At 42.4% G+C, this 15,161-nt stretch overlaps 1 protein-coding gene across 2 annotated transcripts in view; it reads right to left on the reverse strand.

Annotated features, from left to right (window-relative positions):
* Positions 1-13,380, reverse strand: part of PLPP1 (phospholipid phosphatase 1) — a 129,850-nt gene extending 116,470 nt beyond the window's left edge. The window contains exon 1 of one of the 2 annotated variants that reach the window (XM_049863827.1): positions 12,935-13,380. In XM_049863827.1, coding sequence (XP_049719784.1) covers positions 12,935-12,992 — 58 coding nt within the window. In that variant the 5' untranslated portion in view covers positions 12,993-13,380. The remainder of the gene's footprint in view (positions 1-12,934) is intronic. The other variant, XM_049863836.1, reaches the window with a different exon arrangement.
* Between the last annotated feature and the right edge of the window lie 1,781 nt (positions 13,381-15,161).

Genomic DNA, 15,161 nt, shown 5'->3' on the forward strand with positions numbered 1-15,161 from the left:
TGTGTAACTCTGGGTGAGTTTCCCAACTACTTTAAGCCTCAGTTCCATCATCTAGAGAATGGAGATGAGCAAGCTACCCTCCCTGGGCAAATTGTTTAGAGATCTCCCAGGCCACACAGGGTGTCAGTAAACACTAAATCAGTGCTCTCTAACACTAAATAAATTATCCACTCCGACACTTAGAAATACACATTACGAAATCCACTAATAAGAACAGCATAAATGAAATGGCAAATATTTTATAAATTTCACCACAAAAAAAAAAAACGTAGAAGTTAAAAACAAAAAACCATAGATGTATACTATACTCCAAGCCATGCTGGCCTTTTTTCTGCTATTCCAACACAAAATGTCCTTCCCCCTTCAGCCCTCTCCACTTGCTCTTTCCTCTGCCTGGAATACTCCCACCCCAGCTCTTCCATGCCCACTCGTATTCATCCTTACAATTTCAATTCAAATACTTCCTCCCTCAGCAAAACCTTTCTTGAGATTGCCCCCACCACCAAAACGTCTTACTCTCTTATTGCCCTGTTTTAATTCTTCCATGGCATTTATAAACATCTGTAATTATCTAATTATATTACTATATCTATCCTTCTTACACTGTCATTTCCAGCTCCTAGCATTGTACTGAGCACATAATGGGTAAAAAAAAATAATAATGGGTACCCAATAAATAAATAAGTGAAACATGATGCAAAGTTAACAGTTAAAAACAAACTTAACATTGTGCTCACACAATATTAAAAAAAAGAAAAAATTCCAGGTTAACGTATGTCAAAATAAATACCTGGTTGAGAAAACCAAGGGTAAGAGGGACAGGGCACATGGAAAAGTATTACACAACAGTTTTGTTTTTTTTTTTTTTTTTTTGCTGCCTGCATAACTGTAGAGAGGAATTCAGACCACTGAACTTACAAAAATGAAGATGTGCAATAAAGGCCATCCAAAAGTACTAGTAACTCTACTTTTTACGTGAGGAATGACCATTCCCAAGGCCTGGGCAATAAAAATAGCAAAAGTGACTACAGGGCAGCTAACTCATTTTCTGGGTTAAGCTGATACTTAGGATTCATCACCATGTAAAGTAACAGTTTTTTCATTTAACTACACTCTACTACAGACCTACCTGTAGATCAAAGACCACAGCCTTCAGTATGGATTACACCTCAACATAAAGAAAACAAAAATCCTCACAACTGGACCAACAAGCAACACCACGATAAACAGAGAAACGACTGAGGTCAAGGGTTTCATTTTACTTGGATCCACAATCAACACCCACGGAAGCAGCAGTCAAGAAATCAAAAGAAGCACTGCATTGGGCAATCGGCTGCAAGAGACCTCTTGAAAGTGCTGAAAAGTAAAGATGTCACCTTGGGGACTAAGGTGCGCCTGACCCAAGCCCAGGCGTTTTCGATCGCCTCATACACATGCCAAAGCTGGACAATGAGTAAGACCTAAGAAGAACTGACACCTTTGAATTGGGGTGTCGAAGAAGAACATTGCATGGACTGCCAAAAGAAGGAACAAATCTGTCTTGGAAGAAGTACAACCAGAATGCTCCTTAGAAGCAAGAATGGCGAGGCTACGTTTCTCATACTTTGAACACTTTATTAGGAGGGATCAGTTCCTGGAGAAGGACATCATGCTTGATAAAGTAGAGGGTCAGCTAAAAAGAGGAAGACCCTCAACGAGATGGACTGACACAGTGGCTGCAACAATGCGCTCAAGCATAGAGACAGTTCTGAGGATGGCACAGGACCGAGCAGTGTTTTGTTCTATTGTGCATAGGGTCCTATGAGTTGGAACCAACTTGATAGCACCTAACAACAACAACACAAATCTACCCAGATCAATTCCACAAAGGCTGGGATTACTACCACTTGGAGATCGTATATGTGGTTTTTACACTGACTGATAAAACACCACTATTTCAAGGTGTTCTATAAACATCAAAGACATTCCGTGAATACCACGCGAAACATTTTACAGTTTGTCCCTAAACAAAATCAGTTGATGTTATTTCTACGAATATAATTATCATGTTAGAGGTGGTGGGTTTATAGTAGATTATTCTGACAAACACATACCGTGCATATCATGTGGAAGAGACTGTCCTAATTAGGCGTTTTACACATACTGACTCACTTAAGCTCATGGCAACCACACAAGGTAGGCACTTTATCATCACACAGTTGAGGAATCAAGAGGCACAAACAAGAAATTTGTCCAAGGTCCCACAGCTAGCATAGTGAGGAGCTGGAATTTGAACCTAGACAGTCTAGCTCTGGAGTCTATCACTAGACTATGCTGTTTCTCCAATGTTTTAAAGAAAAATCCATTGATAGTAAAAGAACAAATCATTCCCAATTTCAGACCATTTTCAGTTAAGCAAAATAACTCTGCCTGAGCCACCACAATTTTAAACCTTGAAATCAGAAGGTTGAAGAGGGAGGAAGGAAAGCAAAAACAGGGAAAAAAAAGAAGGGAGAATGAAAAAGGTTAAAAAAAAAAAACGTGGAGGGAAAGGCAAGAAAGTTACTTGTAACCACCATTCAGTCTCTAGATGATCTGCTTTCCTGAAAAGAAAATGAGACTCAAAGAGAAGACGGAGTGTCTATATAAATCCTAATTAGCTCATTGTACAGACTATATACTTCCATTCCAATATGCTAAACAGGGCCACCTACATTAAGAGGAAGCGGACAAGGAACATTCCAAGGTCTTTTCCATAAAAACTGAAGCTACATGCTAACTGGTTCACTTAAAATCTAGTAGTATAGTGATTGCTATAAAATAAAAATAAACCAACATAAACAACAACTATATACATGGACCTTGCCACACGGAATACACAGGAATCAAATCGATTACACATGTGGAAAGAGACAATGAAAGCTCAATATCATCAGTCAGAACAAAGCCAGGGGCCAATTGTGGAACAGACCATCAATTACTCATATGCAAGTTCAAGTTGAAACTGAAGAAAATTAGAACAAATCCACGAGAGCCGAAGTACAACTTGAGTATATCCCACCTGAATTTAGAGGCCATCTCAAGAACAGATTTGACGCTTTGAACACTAATGACTGAAGACAAGTTGTGGAATGACATCGAGGACATTAAGACGCTGTTAAAATGACAGGAGAGAAAGAAAAGACCTAAATGGATGTCAGAAGAGACTCTGAAACTTGCTCTTGAACATCAAGTAGATAAAGTAATACGAAAAAATGACGCAGTACAAGTGCTGAAAAGAAGATTTCAAAGGGTGGCTCCAGAAGACAAAGTATTATGATGACATGTGCGAAGGCCTGGAGATAGAAAACCAAAAGGGAAGAACACATTCTGCATTCCTCAAGCTGAAAGAACTGAAGAAAAAATTCAAGCCTCAGGTTGCAACACTGAAGGATTCCTCGGGGAAAATATTAAATGCCACAGGAAGCACCAAAAGAAGATGGAAGAAATACACAGTCACTATACCAAAAAGGGAAACCCTGGTGGCGTAGTGGTTAAGTGCTATGGCTACTAATGAAAAAGTCAGCAGTTCAAATCCACCAGGCACTCCTTGGAAACTCTATAGGGCAGTTCTATTCTGTCCTATAGGGTTGCTATGAATCAGAACTGATGCAATGGCACCAGGTTTAGTTTTTTTGTACCAAAAAGAACTGGCGGACATCCAACCATTCAAGAATTGGTAACATATGATCAAGAACTGATGGTACTGAAGGAAGAAGTCCAAGCTGCACTGAAGGCACTGGTGAAAAACAATGCTCCAGGAATTGACAGAATACCAATAGAGATGTTTCAACAAATGGATGCAGCACTGGAAGTGCTCACTCGTCTAAGCCAAGAAACCCGGAAGATAGCTACTGGTCAACCGTCTGGAAGGCATCCATATTAATGCCTATTCCTAAGAAAGGCAATCCCGCTGAATGCGGAAATTATTGAACAATATCATTAATATCACATGCAAGCAAAATTTCGCTGAAGATCATTCAAAAGCAGCTGCAGAAGTATTATCAACAGGGAACTGCCAGAAATTCAAGTTGGATTTAGCAGAGGAGGCAGAACCGGGGACATCACTGCTGATGTAAAATGGATCCTGGCTGAAAGCAGAGAATACCCAAAAAATGTTTACCTGTGTTTTACTGACTATGCTAAGGCATTTTACTGTGTGGATCACAACAGATTATGGGTAACATTGTGGAGAACTGCAGCGAAAACATGTAGAAACACTGAAAAGTGAGCAAAATCTCCAGGCAGAGGTTATTTAGGCCATAAATACATATTCCTAGGAATAACAAATACTCACATGAACATACGCTGCAAAGAATGGGAATTCCAGAACGCTGATTGTGCTCATGAGGAACGTCTACATATATCGAGAGGCTGTTGTTTGAACAGAACAAGGGGATACTGCATGGTAAAGTCAGGAAAGGTGTGCATCAGGGTTGCATGCTTTCACCATACCTATTTAATCTGTATGCTGAGCGAGTAATCCAAGAAGCTGGACTATGTGAAGAAGAACCAGGCATCAGGATTGGAGGAATACTCATTAACAACCTGTGTTATGCAGATGGCACAACTTTTTTGCTGAAAGTGAAGAGGACTTGAAGCACTTACTAATGAAGATCGAAGACTACAGCCTTTAGTACGGATTGCACCTCAACAAAGAGAAAACAAAAATCCTCACAACTGGACCAATAAGCAATATCATGATAAATGGAGAAAACATTGAGGTTGTCAAGGATTTCGTTTCACTTGGATGGACAATCAATGCCCATGGAAGAAGCAGTCAGAAATCAAAACACACATTGCACTGGGCAAATCAGCTGTAAGAGATCTCTTTAATGTGTTAAAAAAACAAAGAAGTCTGTCTCCTTGAGGACTAAGGTGTCCCTAACTTGAGCAGTGGTGTTTTCAATCGCCTCATACGCATGCGAAAGCTGGACAATGAATAAGGAACACCGAAAAAGAACTGACACCTCTGAATTGCGCAGCTGGCAACCAACACTGAATACGCCATGGACTGCCAAAAGAACGAGCAAATCTGTCTTGGAAGCAGTACAACCAGAATGCTCCTTAGAAGCAAGGATGGCAAGACTACTTCTCACACTTCGGACATGTTATCTGGAGGTGTCAGTCCCTGGAGAAGGACATTATGCTTGGTAAAGGGTCAGCGAAAAAGAGGAAGACCCTCAAAGACATGGACTGACACAGTGGCTGCAACAATGGGCTCAAGCATAGGGACAATTGTGAGGATGGCTCAGGACCAGGCAGTGTTTCGTTCTGCTGTGCACAGGGTGGCTATGAGTCAGAAATGACTCAAGAGTACCTAACAACAATAACAACATAGTGATTTCTGCCAACTTCTCTCCTTTTTTATAGTGTAAACATTAACAATTTAAACTTCAATTTCTTTCTTTTTTTTTTTTAGTGTTAAGTTCTTTGTCATTATTTTAATACTTTTTAAATGTGCACAGGAGAAAAATTTATGATCTTTTCCTATAGCATTTTATTTTTATTGTAGTTTAGATGGAGGTTTACAGAACAAACTTGTTTCTCATTAAACAGTTAGTACACGTATTGTTTTATGACACTGGTCAACAACCCCATGACATGTCAACACTCACCCTTCTCAACCCTGGGTTCCCTATTACCTGTTTTCCTGTCCCCTTCTGCCTTCTAGTCCTTGCCGCTGGGCTGGTGCGCCCCTTCAGTCTCGTTTTGTTTTATGGGTCTGTCTAATCTTTGGCTGAAGGGTGAGCCTCAGGAGTGACTTTATTACTGAGTTAAAAGGGTGTCCAGCGGCCATACTCTGGGTTTCTCCAGTCTCTGTCAGGTCAGCACGTCTGGTCTTTCTTTTTCAGTTAGAATTTTGTTCTTCATTTTTCTCCAACTCTGTCCAGGACCCTCTATTGTGATCCCTGTTAGAGCAGTCAGTGGTGGTAGGCAGGAACCTCTAGGTGTACTAGACTCAGTCTGCTGGAGGCCATGGTAAATGTAGTCCATTACTCCTTTGGACTAATCCTTCCCTTGTTTTTAGTTTTCTTCATTTTTTCTCGCTCCCGAAGGGGTGAGACCAGTGGACTATCTTAGATGGCCACTCACAGACTTTAAAGATCCCAGACGCTATTCACCAAAGTAGAATGTAGAACATTTTCTTTTTAAACTATTAAACTTCTATTTCTTATCTAAAATAATCAGAATAATTTCCCCAAGCTAAGTAATACATAGAAAACTTTGGTAGAGCTCAGCCAAAAAAGACTAAATGAGGAAGAGATTAATAACAATTCATGGCATGTCTGTGAATTTCCAAAAGCATGTAATTCAAAAAGAATATAAAGGAAGAATTTACATTTCATAAAATCTACAGGGCGAAAGTTCTCTGAACACTTCCATACTCTATTCCAACCAAGGTGAATTTAAGTTAAAATTCAACTGCATAAAACCAACTAGAGCGAAGTAGTTGCAATTTCCTCTAGGCCCGTCTCTGCTTTTGTTCCAAGCTGCCCATTTAAACAAAGAAAAAGTTTTACAACAGGACTCCAGTTTTCCCCAAGAATATGCCAGTATGACAAATTTTTGTTCATTTTTTGAGTCTCCTTCCTGCTCTCTGTTGCTGGGAGGGAAGAGAAAAGGTACATAAAACAGAGAAATACCCGATAAACTTTGAACAGAAACAAAGTAAGTTTAGAAGTTATTTTTAACTTTTAAAATGGCAGGTGGTCAGGACAGGGGCTGTCTTACTTGTTTATTTTTATCTTCATTACCTAACACAATCCCTACCATCAACTAGGTATAAAACAAATATTTATTGAATGAATGATGAATAAATAAATGTTGGGAGCAAAAGGCACAAAATGCAGGAGGCTACTTATCCAGTGAGAGTCTTTCATATAATACTTTTTTTTTCCCCTTATGGAAGAGGCATAGGTTGGGGTCAGGAAAGGGACCAGTCCTCTGGGGTAATACTCAAGGGACAGAATGACATCAGCATTATGGTCATAACACAGAGCATCAGTATTTGAGATAATTATTGCAGTAGTCAGAGATTCCACAACCACCTAGTATCTGCTGCCCATGTTTTCTGCTGTCAGATTTCACACTAAACCCATTGACTTCGACTTGGCATAATGGTGACACCACATAGGGAGCATGCTGAGGGAACTGTGATTCCCTCCTCTAGAAAGCCAATGTTGTGGCCCATGAGCTCTTCTTGCATATGATATTAAGGGCAGCTATAATGGTATCTAGGGCAGAAAACGCAGATACCTCAAATCTGTTTTGGACATAGATGGGTATGTGTCAGTCAGGGTCCTGGCAAGAAACAGATGTACACTGAAATGAAGTATTGAAAATTTAATGAAGGAACCATTTTCAAAGGTATGGACAGGGTTTACAGAAAGCAGCAAGGGATGGTGAAGTACCACAAGGTTAGCAATTTCAGGAAACTGTTACCGCCTCAAAGAGCCCTGGTGGCACAGTGGTTAAAGTGCTCGGCTGCGAATCCAAAGCTTGGTGGTTGGAAACCACCAACTGCTCTGCAGGAGAAAGATGTAGCAGTCTGCTTCTGTAGAGATTTACACCCTTGGAAACCCTACGGGGCAGTTCTACTCTGTCCTTTACGGTCTCTATGAGTAGAAATTGACTCGACAGCATTGGGTTTTGGTTTTTTGGTTACCACCTCTAAGCCGAAAGGGGCAAGAGGGTTACCAGATACAGGCCCTGGCAACTTAAAGGCCAGCAGGAGAGAACTGACTCTTCCAGGCCTCTTGGTGATGTCCCATTAGCCAAAGCCAACCAGAAACCAGAGAGTTAAGGGCTCAGTTAATATAGTCCATGGAAGTCACTTCCAACAGCACAGAACAGGGTGGTGAGAAAATCTGGAGGGGTAGAGAATATGCAGCACAGAAAGATATTCTAAATGGCTGCCACACAACAAAACACAAGCACGTGAAAAGGTTTTGCCGGTTCCATCTAAATCTACTAGACCTCATGGTGCTGCCTGCAAATGAGTCATAAACATAGGTATTCATTTGGGTTCCTATTGCCCTATATATTTTAAAAATATATACTCTAAGACTAATTCCAGATAACTTTCAACATTTCTGCATCTCTTGGAGTAAACAACCAGTTTTTAACTCTAATGGATCAGATCTAAGATGACACCCCTCTCTGTGTTCAAAGGGCAGCTATTCCATGCTTCCATTATTGCACTTATGATGGTGATTGTAATTGCTTATTTGCTTATCCTTCATTAGACTCTGAGCTCCTTTAGGGCAGGAATTGTTATTTACCTTTATGCCAAAAGGTCAGCAGTTCCAATCCAACAGGCACTTCTTGGAAACCCTATGGGGGCAGTTCTACTCTGTCCTTTGGGGTCGCTATGAATTGGAACTGACTCGATGGCAATGGGTTTATGTCCTTAGTACCTAACATGGTACCTGCCACAGAGCTGGCCTTCAATCAATGTGAACTGAATCAATTAATTGACTCAGTGTCCATTAACTGGCAGCCTAATGCCATAAAACCTGAAATGACTCTCTGTGACTAAACAGTAACAAGCTTTTATTCAGGACATGGCTGAACACATCAAGCAAGTACACAGCCACTTTCAACCAGGATAAAAAAAACGAGTCCACCATCATTCTCTGTTCAGCAGCTTTTCTTATGTGCTCAGAAGATGCTTATGGTCCTTCTACAATCATAGAATCCATTGCCAAAAGAACTAAAGATAGCAAGGCTATGCTCCATTTTAGGAAGAATTCAAATACACTATATCTCTCAAAATTATCAGTCTTTCCTAGACACATCCAAATACTTTTAGGGGCCAAGTTACTGGGGCTGAGGTCTGGGGACATCTAGGCCAACTGGCATAACCTAGGTCATAAAAACGACTTCGTGAGTAGCATCTCCATCTTAAAAGCTTGCAGGCAGCCATCTAAGATACATCTTTTGGGCCTATCCTGTCCAGAGCAAAGGAGAATGAAAAATACCTAAGACACAAGGTAAATATTAGGCCAAAAGACTAACGGGTCACATGAACCACAACCTCTACCAACCTGAGCCCAGAAGAACTAGATGGTGCCCAGTAACCACCACCAACCACTCCGACAGGGATCACTATAGAGTGTCCGGGACAGAACTGGAGAAGAACGTAGAACAAAGTCCAAATTCACAGAAAAAAGACCAGACTTACTGGTCTGACAGAGACTAGAAGAACCCCTGAGACTATGGCCTCTGGACACCCTGCTAACTTAGAACTGAAGCCACTCCCAAAGTCCGCCTTTCAGCCAAAGATCAGACAGGCCTATAAAACAAACAACAGCACGTGTAAGGAAGGTGCTTCTTAGTTCAATCAAGTACATGAGACCAAACAGGCAATCTCTGCCCAGAATCAAAGACAAGAAGGCAGGAAAGGGCAGGAAAACTGGACAAATGGGGATGGAGAACCCAGGGTGCAAAGAGAAAGGGAGAGAGTACTGACACACCGCAGGGATTGCGACCAATGCCACAAAACAATTTGTGTATGAATTTTTGAATGAGAAACTAATTTGCACTGTAAACTTTCACCTAAAGCACAATAAAATTTAAAAAATATATATATGTTCATATAATAAATGCACTGAAAATTGTGCGGGGGGGGAATTATTCTTCTTTCAAGAATTTATCAACTCCACTGAAGGAACTAACAATTTGAGTATATCATAGAGAAATTCCTGCTTCACGGTGATGACAAAGATGACTGAGGGATAGAAATACACACACACACACAGAATGTTTAATGATCACATCAACCTTCAAACATTACCCTCTGTAAAATTATAAAGTAGCTGTGTAGCACAATCATGTAACATAGTCATATTAAAATAGATACACTGTGTGACGCTGGGGTGCTCATTAACAGAACCTGGAGCATATTCACATTATAATTATGAATCACTTTCACATAACCCTGTACTTATAAAGTGCTTAATCATCTTTTTGTAGTAGAGTCAACTCTTACCTGTAGATTCTCCACAGTAAAAGAAAAAACTTAATACCTAGTTGATAACCTCTCTTTGAGCTACCATGATTTTAGGCTGCCAGTCTCCTGCTGTCAGTATGGAAAATAAAAACCAAGTTTAATATGACCCTTAGAAAGGCCCCAATAGAAAAGTAACTTTGTTATAAAAACATATATCTTCCAAAACCCAACATGAAAAACTTCTGTATCACCTGCACCACTGTTCTCCTTCACTGTGCTGTTTGTAATGGAGAGCTGACTGTAATTAAATCTAATGCCATCTTATATACCTAATTAAAATAAGTCAGTACACTTCACTTTCTATGTATGGAAAAGGGAATACTAGGCTTATCCTTGACAATACAGTGAATTATTTTTAAAAGAAACTCCGGTAATATGAAAACAAACTTTTTCAAATGTTTCAAATGAATCAAGCATCATTTCTCTAAAACATATTTAAAGCAAAAGTGTCCAAAGCAGGCTTTTTTCAAAACCATACAGGACATTTAAAATCTTGAGCATAACTTTATCTTTTTGAAAGCCATCATATTATTCTGCAACTGTCAGGTCAATGTAGGACTAAAGTTACTCTTCTATAGGACAATTATGTGATGTTCTTGCCTTACTTACAAAGCATTAGAAAGTTTGCACCATGTTGAAAATAAAAGGCTACAAGAACCTATAATTTATAAAAATAGTACTGCATATAGATTCCTCCATTACTCATGAATTGAAAGAAGGAAAAAAAAAAAACCTCACAGATCTAACATATGGCTTTATGTTTAACAACATTAGCTTCAGCTGCCTCAAAGCTGTATTACGTTTCATCCCTCGTATTATAGTACTTGGCCCACAAAAAGAACATGATGTTTGTTTTATAAATTAATAACTCCCACGGGGTAGAAAAGAGGGAAGTTGATATATAATTCTGAAAAGAGGGAAGTTGATATATAATTCTGGTAGTATGCAATATGTGGCAATGACAGGATAATATACAACATATTAGAATTACCAAAATTACTTCCCTTCACAAAAATATAAACGAAGTTTAACAAGGCTCCAATGACACGGAGTACAAGTTAAAATACGCTTTAAAACTTAACATCATTCCCTCCAGTAAATTTTCATCACAAATAAATTGGATACATTTTAATATAATTATTAATACATCCTGACATCCAAAAGATTGTTTGTGTTTCTACACAAATGAGCCCTCTGAAAGTGTTCCCCTTTCCTAAACTGAATTCCTAAAATTCACTGTGCAGTTACACAGTAAGTCTCTAGGTAGACAATAAAGGCATTTCACAGATAACAAAGACGAATTTTTCCTCTAAAAAAAAAAAAAAGGTTAACAATTTATTAGAACTCACCAAGACTCCAAGCATCTAAATGGTCAGGTTGGAGGCAGGAGAATGGAATATTCAGGACCCATTACCGTCCAGTGATTCCGACTCATAGCAACCTTAAAGGACAGAGTAGAACTACCCCATAAAGAGTTTTCAAGGCTGGAAATCTTTATGGAGGCCAACTGCCACATCTTTCTCCCGTAGAGTGGCTGATGCGTTTGAACTGCTAACCAAAAGCACTTAACGCCTCCAGGCCTCCTTGGAACATTGAGGAACTACTGATTAAAACCCAGGGAATTTCCTGTCACTAAGAAGCGATTATGTAGATCTGAATCTAGGATGCTAAAGCCACAGATCTCCAACCTTGAGAAACTGCCTGTACTACCATTTCAATTACTTAAACATGAGCGTTGTTCTCATTAGTCATCGTCTACTTGATTTTAACTCATGACATGTGTGCAGAGCAGAACTGCTCCATAGGGTTTTCAAGGCTTTGACCTTTTTCAGAAGCAGACCACCAGGCCTGTCTTCCAAGGAACCTCTGGGTGGATTTGAACCGCCAACCTTTCGTTAGTAATCCTGCGCTTAACCGTTCGCACCACTCAGGGACTCCTAAACGTAAGCACGACTACACAAACCTGGAGCAGATCTTGCTTTTGTTTTTCTCATACTACATAAATAATTCACAACATAACTGCCTTACAGAAGACATAAAAAGGTGAAATCTACCCCTTCCAACACCTTTCCCTTACCCAGATGATTTCAACTCTTTCTCGTCAAAAGAAATGAGTAACTGCTAACCAGAACCCCGGAACTGAACTCTTCTTTTGGGAAGGCAAAGCCAAATGTGCTGCAGCCAAAGAATATCTAGTGCTCCTTGAGGGCTGTCTCAGGAGATGGAAAGCTACACCATGGCAAGGTCTGTGCAGAGGAGATAGCAGGTCTAGGGCATCCTTCCCCCCACAAAAAAGAAAAAAATCAAGCTTCTCTATAGGCAGAAACTCGGCATCCTCACCCCCACTTGCAACCTGACAATTTATAACCTGGTAACACCTTCTAATTAGGAGCGTTCTAGCCTTTTATGGGCGAAAAATTAAACTGCTTCCCACAAGATAAGTCACGCACTGGCGCCTGTTACTGAGAGCCTCCTGTGCATCAAGCCTGCAGTTTTGCTACTGAACCTGATGAGCCAGTGACCAGGCTTCTTTAGAGAGGAGAGCAGCCCAACCTACCCTGCTAGGAGTGAAACGGGAAACACAGGACAGGAGCGAAGGGCTAAGCACTGAGACGGGAGCAGCGACCAAGCAGGGCTGGGCTCAGCGCATCGGCAGGCGACAGACAGGCAGCGGCGGCCACGCGGGAGCCGAGCAGCAGTCTGCAAAGCGGGGAAGCCGCCACCCGCGTCTAGCCCTGCACAGACGCGCGCGTCAAGCACACCTCCCACGCCGGTCCGCGGCTCCCCGCGCGTCCCCACCCAGAGACACTCCCGCAGGATGCGCACCCATCCAGCTCGCGCGCACACGCCCCTCGGGCCAGGCGGCGGCGCCCAGGCAGCGGGCAGGCGGCGCGTACGTACCCAGCAACACGCAGAGCACATCGAGGGCCACGTACGGCAGCCGCGTCTTGTCAAACATGGTCTCTGCCGAGGCGGGCCGGCGGCTGAGGCACCCGATTCACGAGCCCGGGGCAGGGGTTGGCGAGGCCCCGAGCTACAGCTCCTCCCAGCCAGGGGAGAGCGGTCGGCGGGCGCAATGGGACCGGGCGGCGCTCCGACCGCCAGCAATGGCGCCCGGGACCCCTCCCCTCGCAACTCCCGCAACCACTCGGTCGGGGCCGAGACGCTCGCGCGCCAGTCGCGGCCGCTCCGTCGCCACAGGCCCTCCTCGGTCGGTGTCGCCTCTCTGGGCAGTCCGCTGTCCGGATCCTGGCGCCGTCTCCAACAGGCGGGTCCGGGCTCGTGCTTTAAGGATGCGGGTCCGGCCCCTCCCGCCGGCAGCGCGGGACCCGCCAGCGCGCGCGGCCTTGCGGACTGAAGGAGTGCGGCAGGGGCGGGGCGGCCGGCGAGGGGGCGGCGGGGTGGGGCCAATCAGCACCGCCGACCCCGCCCCATCCGACCTGCAGAACCCGCCCCTGCAGTTGGAGGCCGGGCGGTTGGGCGGGGCTTGAAGGCGCCTCCGGTGCGGTGTCTAGGAGGGGGCGTTGCTCCGGCCCCGCCTACTTCTGGTGATCTCCTGGCAGGATGTCGTTAGCCCGAAGCGCCGAACCTCGGGGGAGACCTAGGCCCCCAGACGCAGGATACCACTGCCCAGGCTGCCGGCCACCCCATCCCCCGCTCCGCTCCCATGGAGATCGTGTAATAAAGATCTTGTAATAAAGGGCACTTCCAGCCCCTATGCCCGATCCCTGGGAGTGCCCTAAAGAAGATTCAATCTTTTCTCAATTTTCTAATCAGTAAAATGAGGATGTTGATAATCCCTGCGCTGTGTTTGTCAAGGGGAAGTGGTGAAGCCCGGAAAAGATACTATGAAAATACATTACAGCGGGTAAAGTCATCTGCAGATGTTAACTATTCATATTTTTCCTCCGTATTCATGCCTTAACCTCATTGTAAAAAAAATATAAGGTGCAAACTTTTCCCGTGAAGCACCCCTAAAACCAAAGGAGAGATAACATTACTCTCAGGGAGTCTGAAGATACAGCCCCGAATGACCACCTACAAAAAAATGTTTTGGAAGAAGCATGTTTGTCATAAAAGGAATATGAATTTTAAAATTTAATATCTTGAAAGTTATTTTAATACTTTTATACTTAATGTTTCATTTTAAATTGTTAAATAACTTTTTTTAAGTTTTAAGCAATTTACTGGTGAGAAAAATGAGGCATTGTTTATTCTGTGGCTTTCCTTACTTCCTGAGCTATAACGGCCTCACTTTGCAAGGACACAATAAATCGACAATACTTACATTAATTACACTGTGATACCTCAGTATTAAGTATTCATACGAAACACATTTATTGAGCACGTAATGTATGCTGGGCACAGCCTGGATACAGGTCTTATTTGATAAGCTTTTGAAATAAACATTTTTTAAATGCTTTTTTAAAAAATCGGTATTCAGAAAACCTTGCTGATTAATGGACACCCTATATATACCAAGTGGTACAGTGGTTAAGTGTTTTGGCTGCTAACTAAAAAGTCGGCAGTTCAAATCCACCAGGCGCTCCGTGGAAACCCTATGGGGGACAGTTCTACTCTGTCCTATAGAGTCGCTACGAGCGGGAATCGACTGGAGAGCGATGAATTTGGTGGTTTTTTTATGAATACCAGACCCAGTGCACAGCTTTTGAGAGACTGAGATGAACACGAGGACTCTTCTCTCTAGGAGCCCGCCAACCAGTTAGGAAAAACGGCATGTAAATAAAGGAATACTGTGATAGAACTGGAAACCCTGGTGATGTAGTGGTTAAGAGCTACGGCTGCTGACCAAAAGGTCAGCAGTTCGAATCCACCAGGTGCTCCTTGAAAACTCTGTGTTCTTCCCTGTCCTATAGAATCGCTGTGAGTCGGAATGGACGACTGTGGGTTTGATTTGGTGGTTGGTGTTAGAAGTGTGTTGACTGATATACGGAGGGCACACAAAGCAATGAATGGACTTTCACCTGGAAGATCCGGAAAGACTCCATAGAGAGGGGTTGCTTACATTGCTCTTTGCTACCCCTCTCTTGCTTACATTGTTCTTTCCTCTCCCACATCAACAGACATTTTCTTAGGTGAGAAGGGAAGAAAACAATTGACGTATTAA

Source organism: Elephas maximus, chromosome 2, assembly GCF_024166365.1.
Source record: "Elephas maximus indicus isolate mEleMax1 chromosome 2, mEleMax1 primary haplotype, whole genome shotgun sequence".
Lineage (NCBI taxonomy): Eukaryota > Metazoa > Chordata > Mammalia > Proboscidea > Elephantidae > Elephas > Elephas maximus.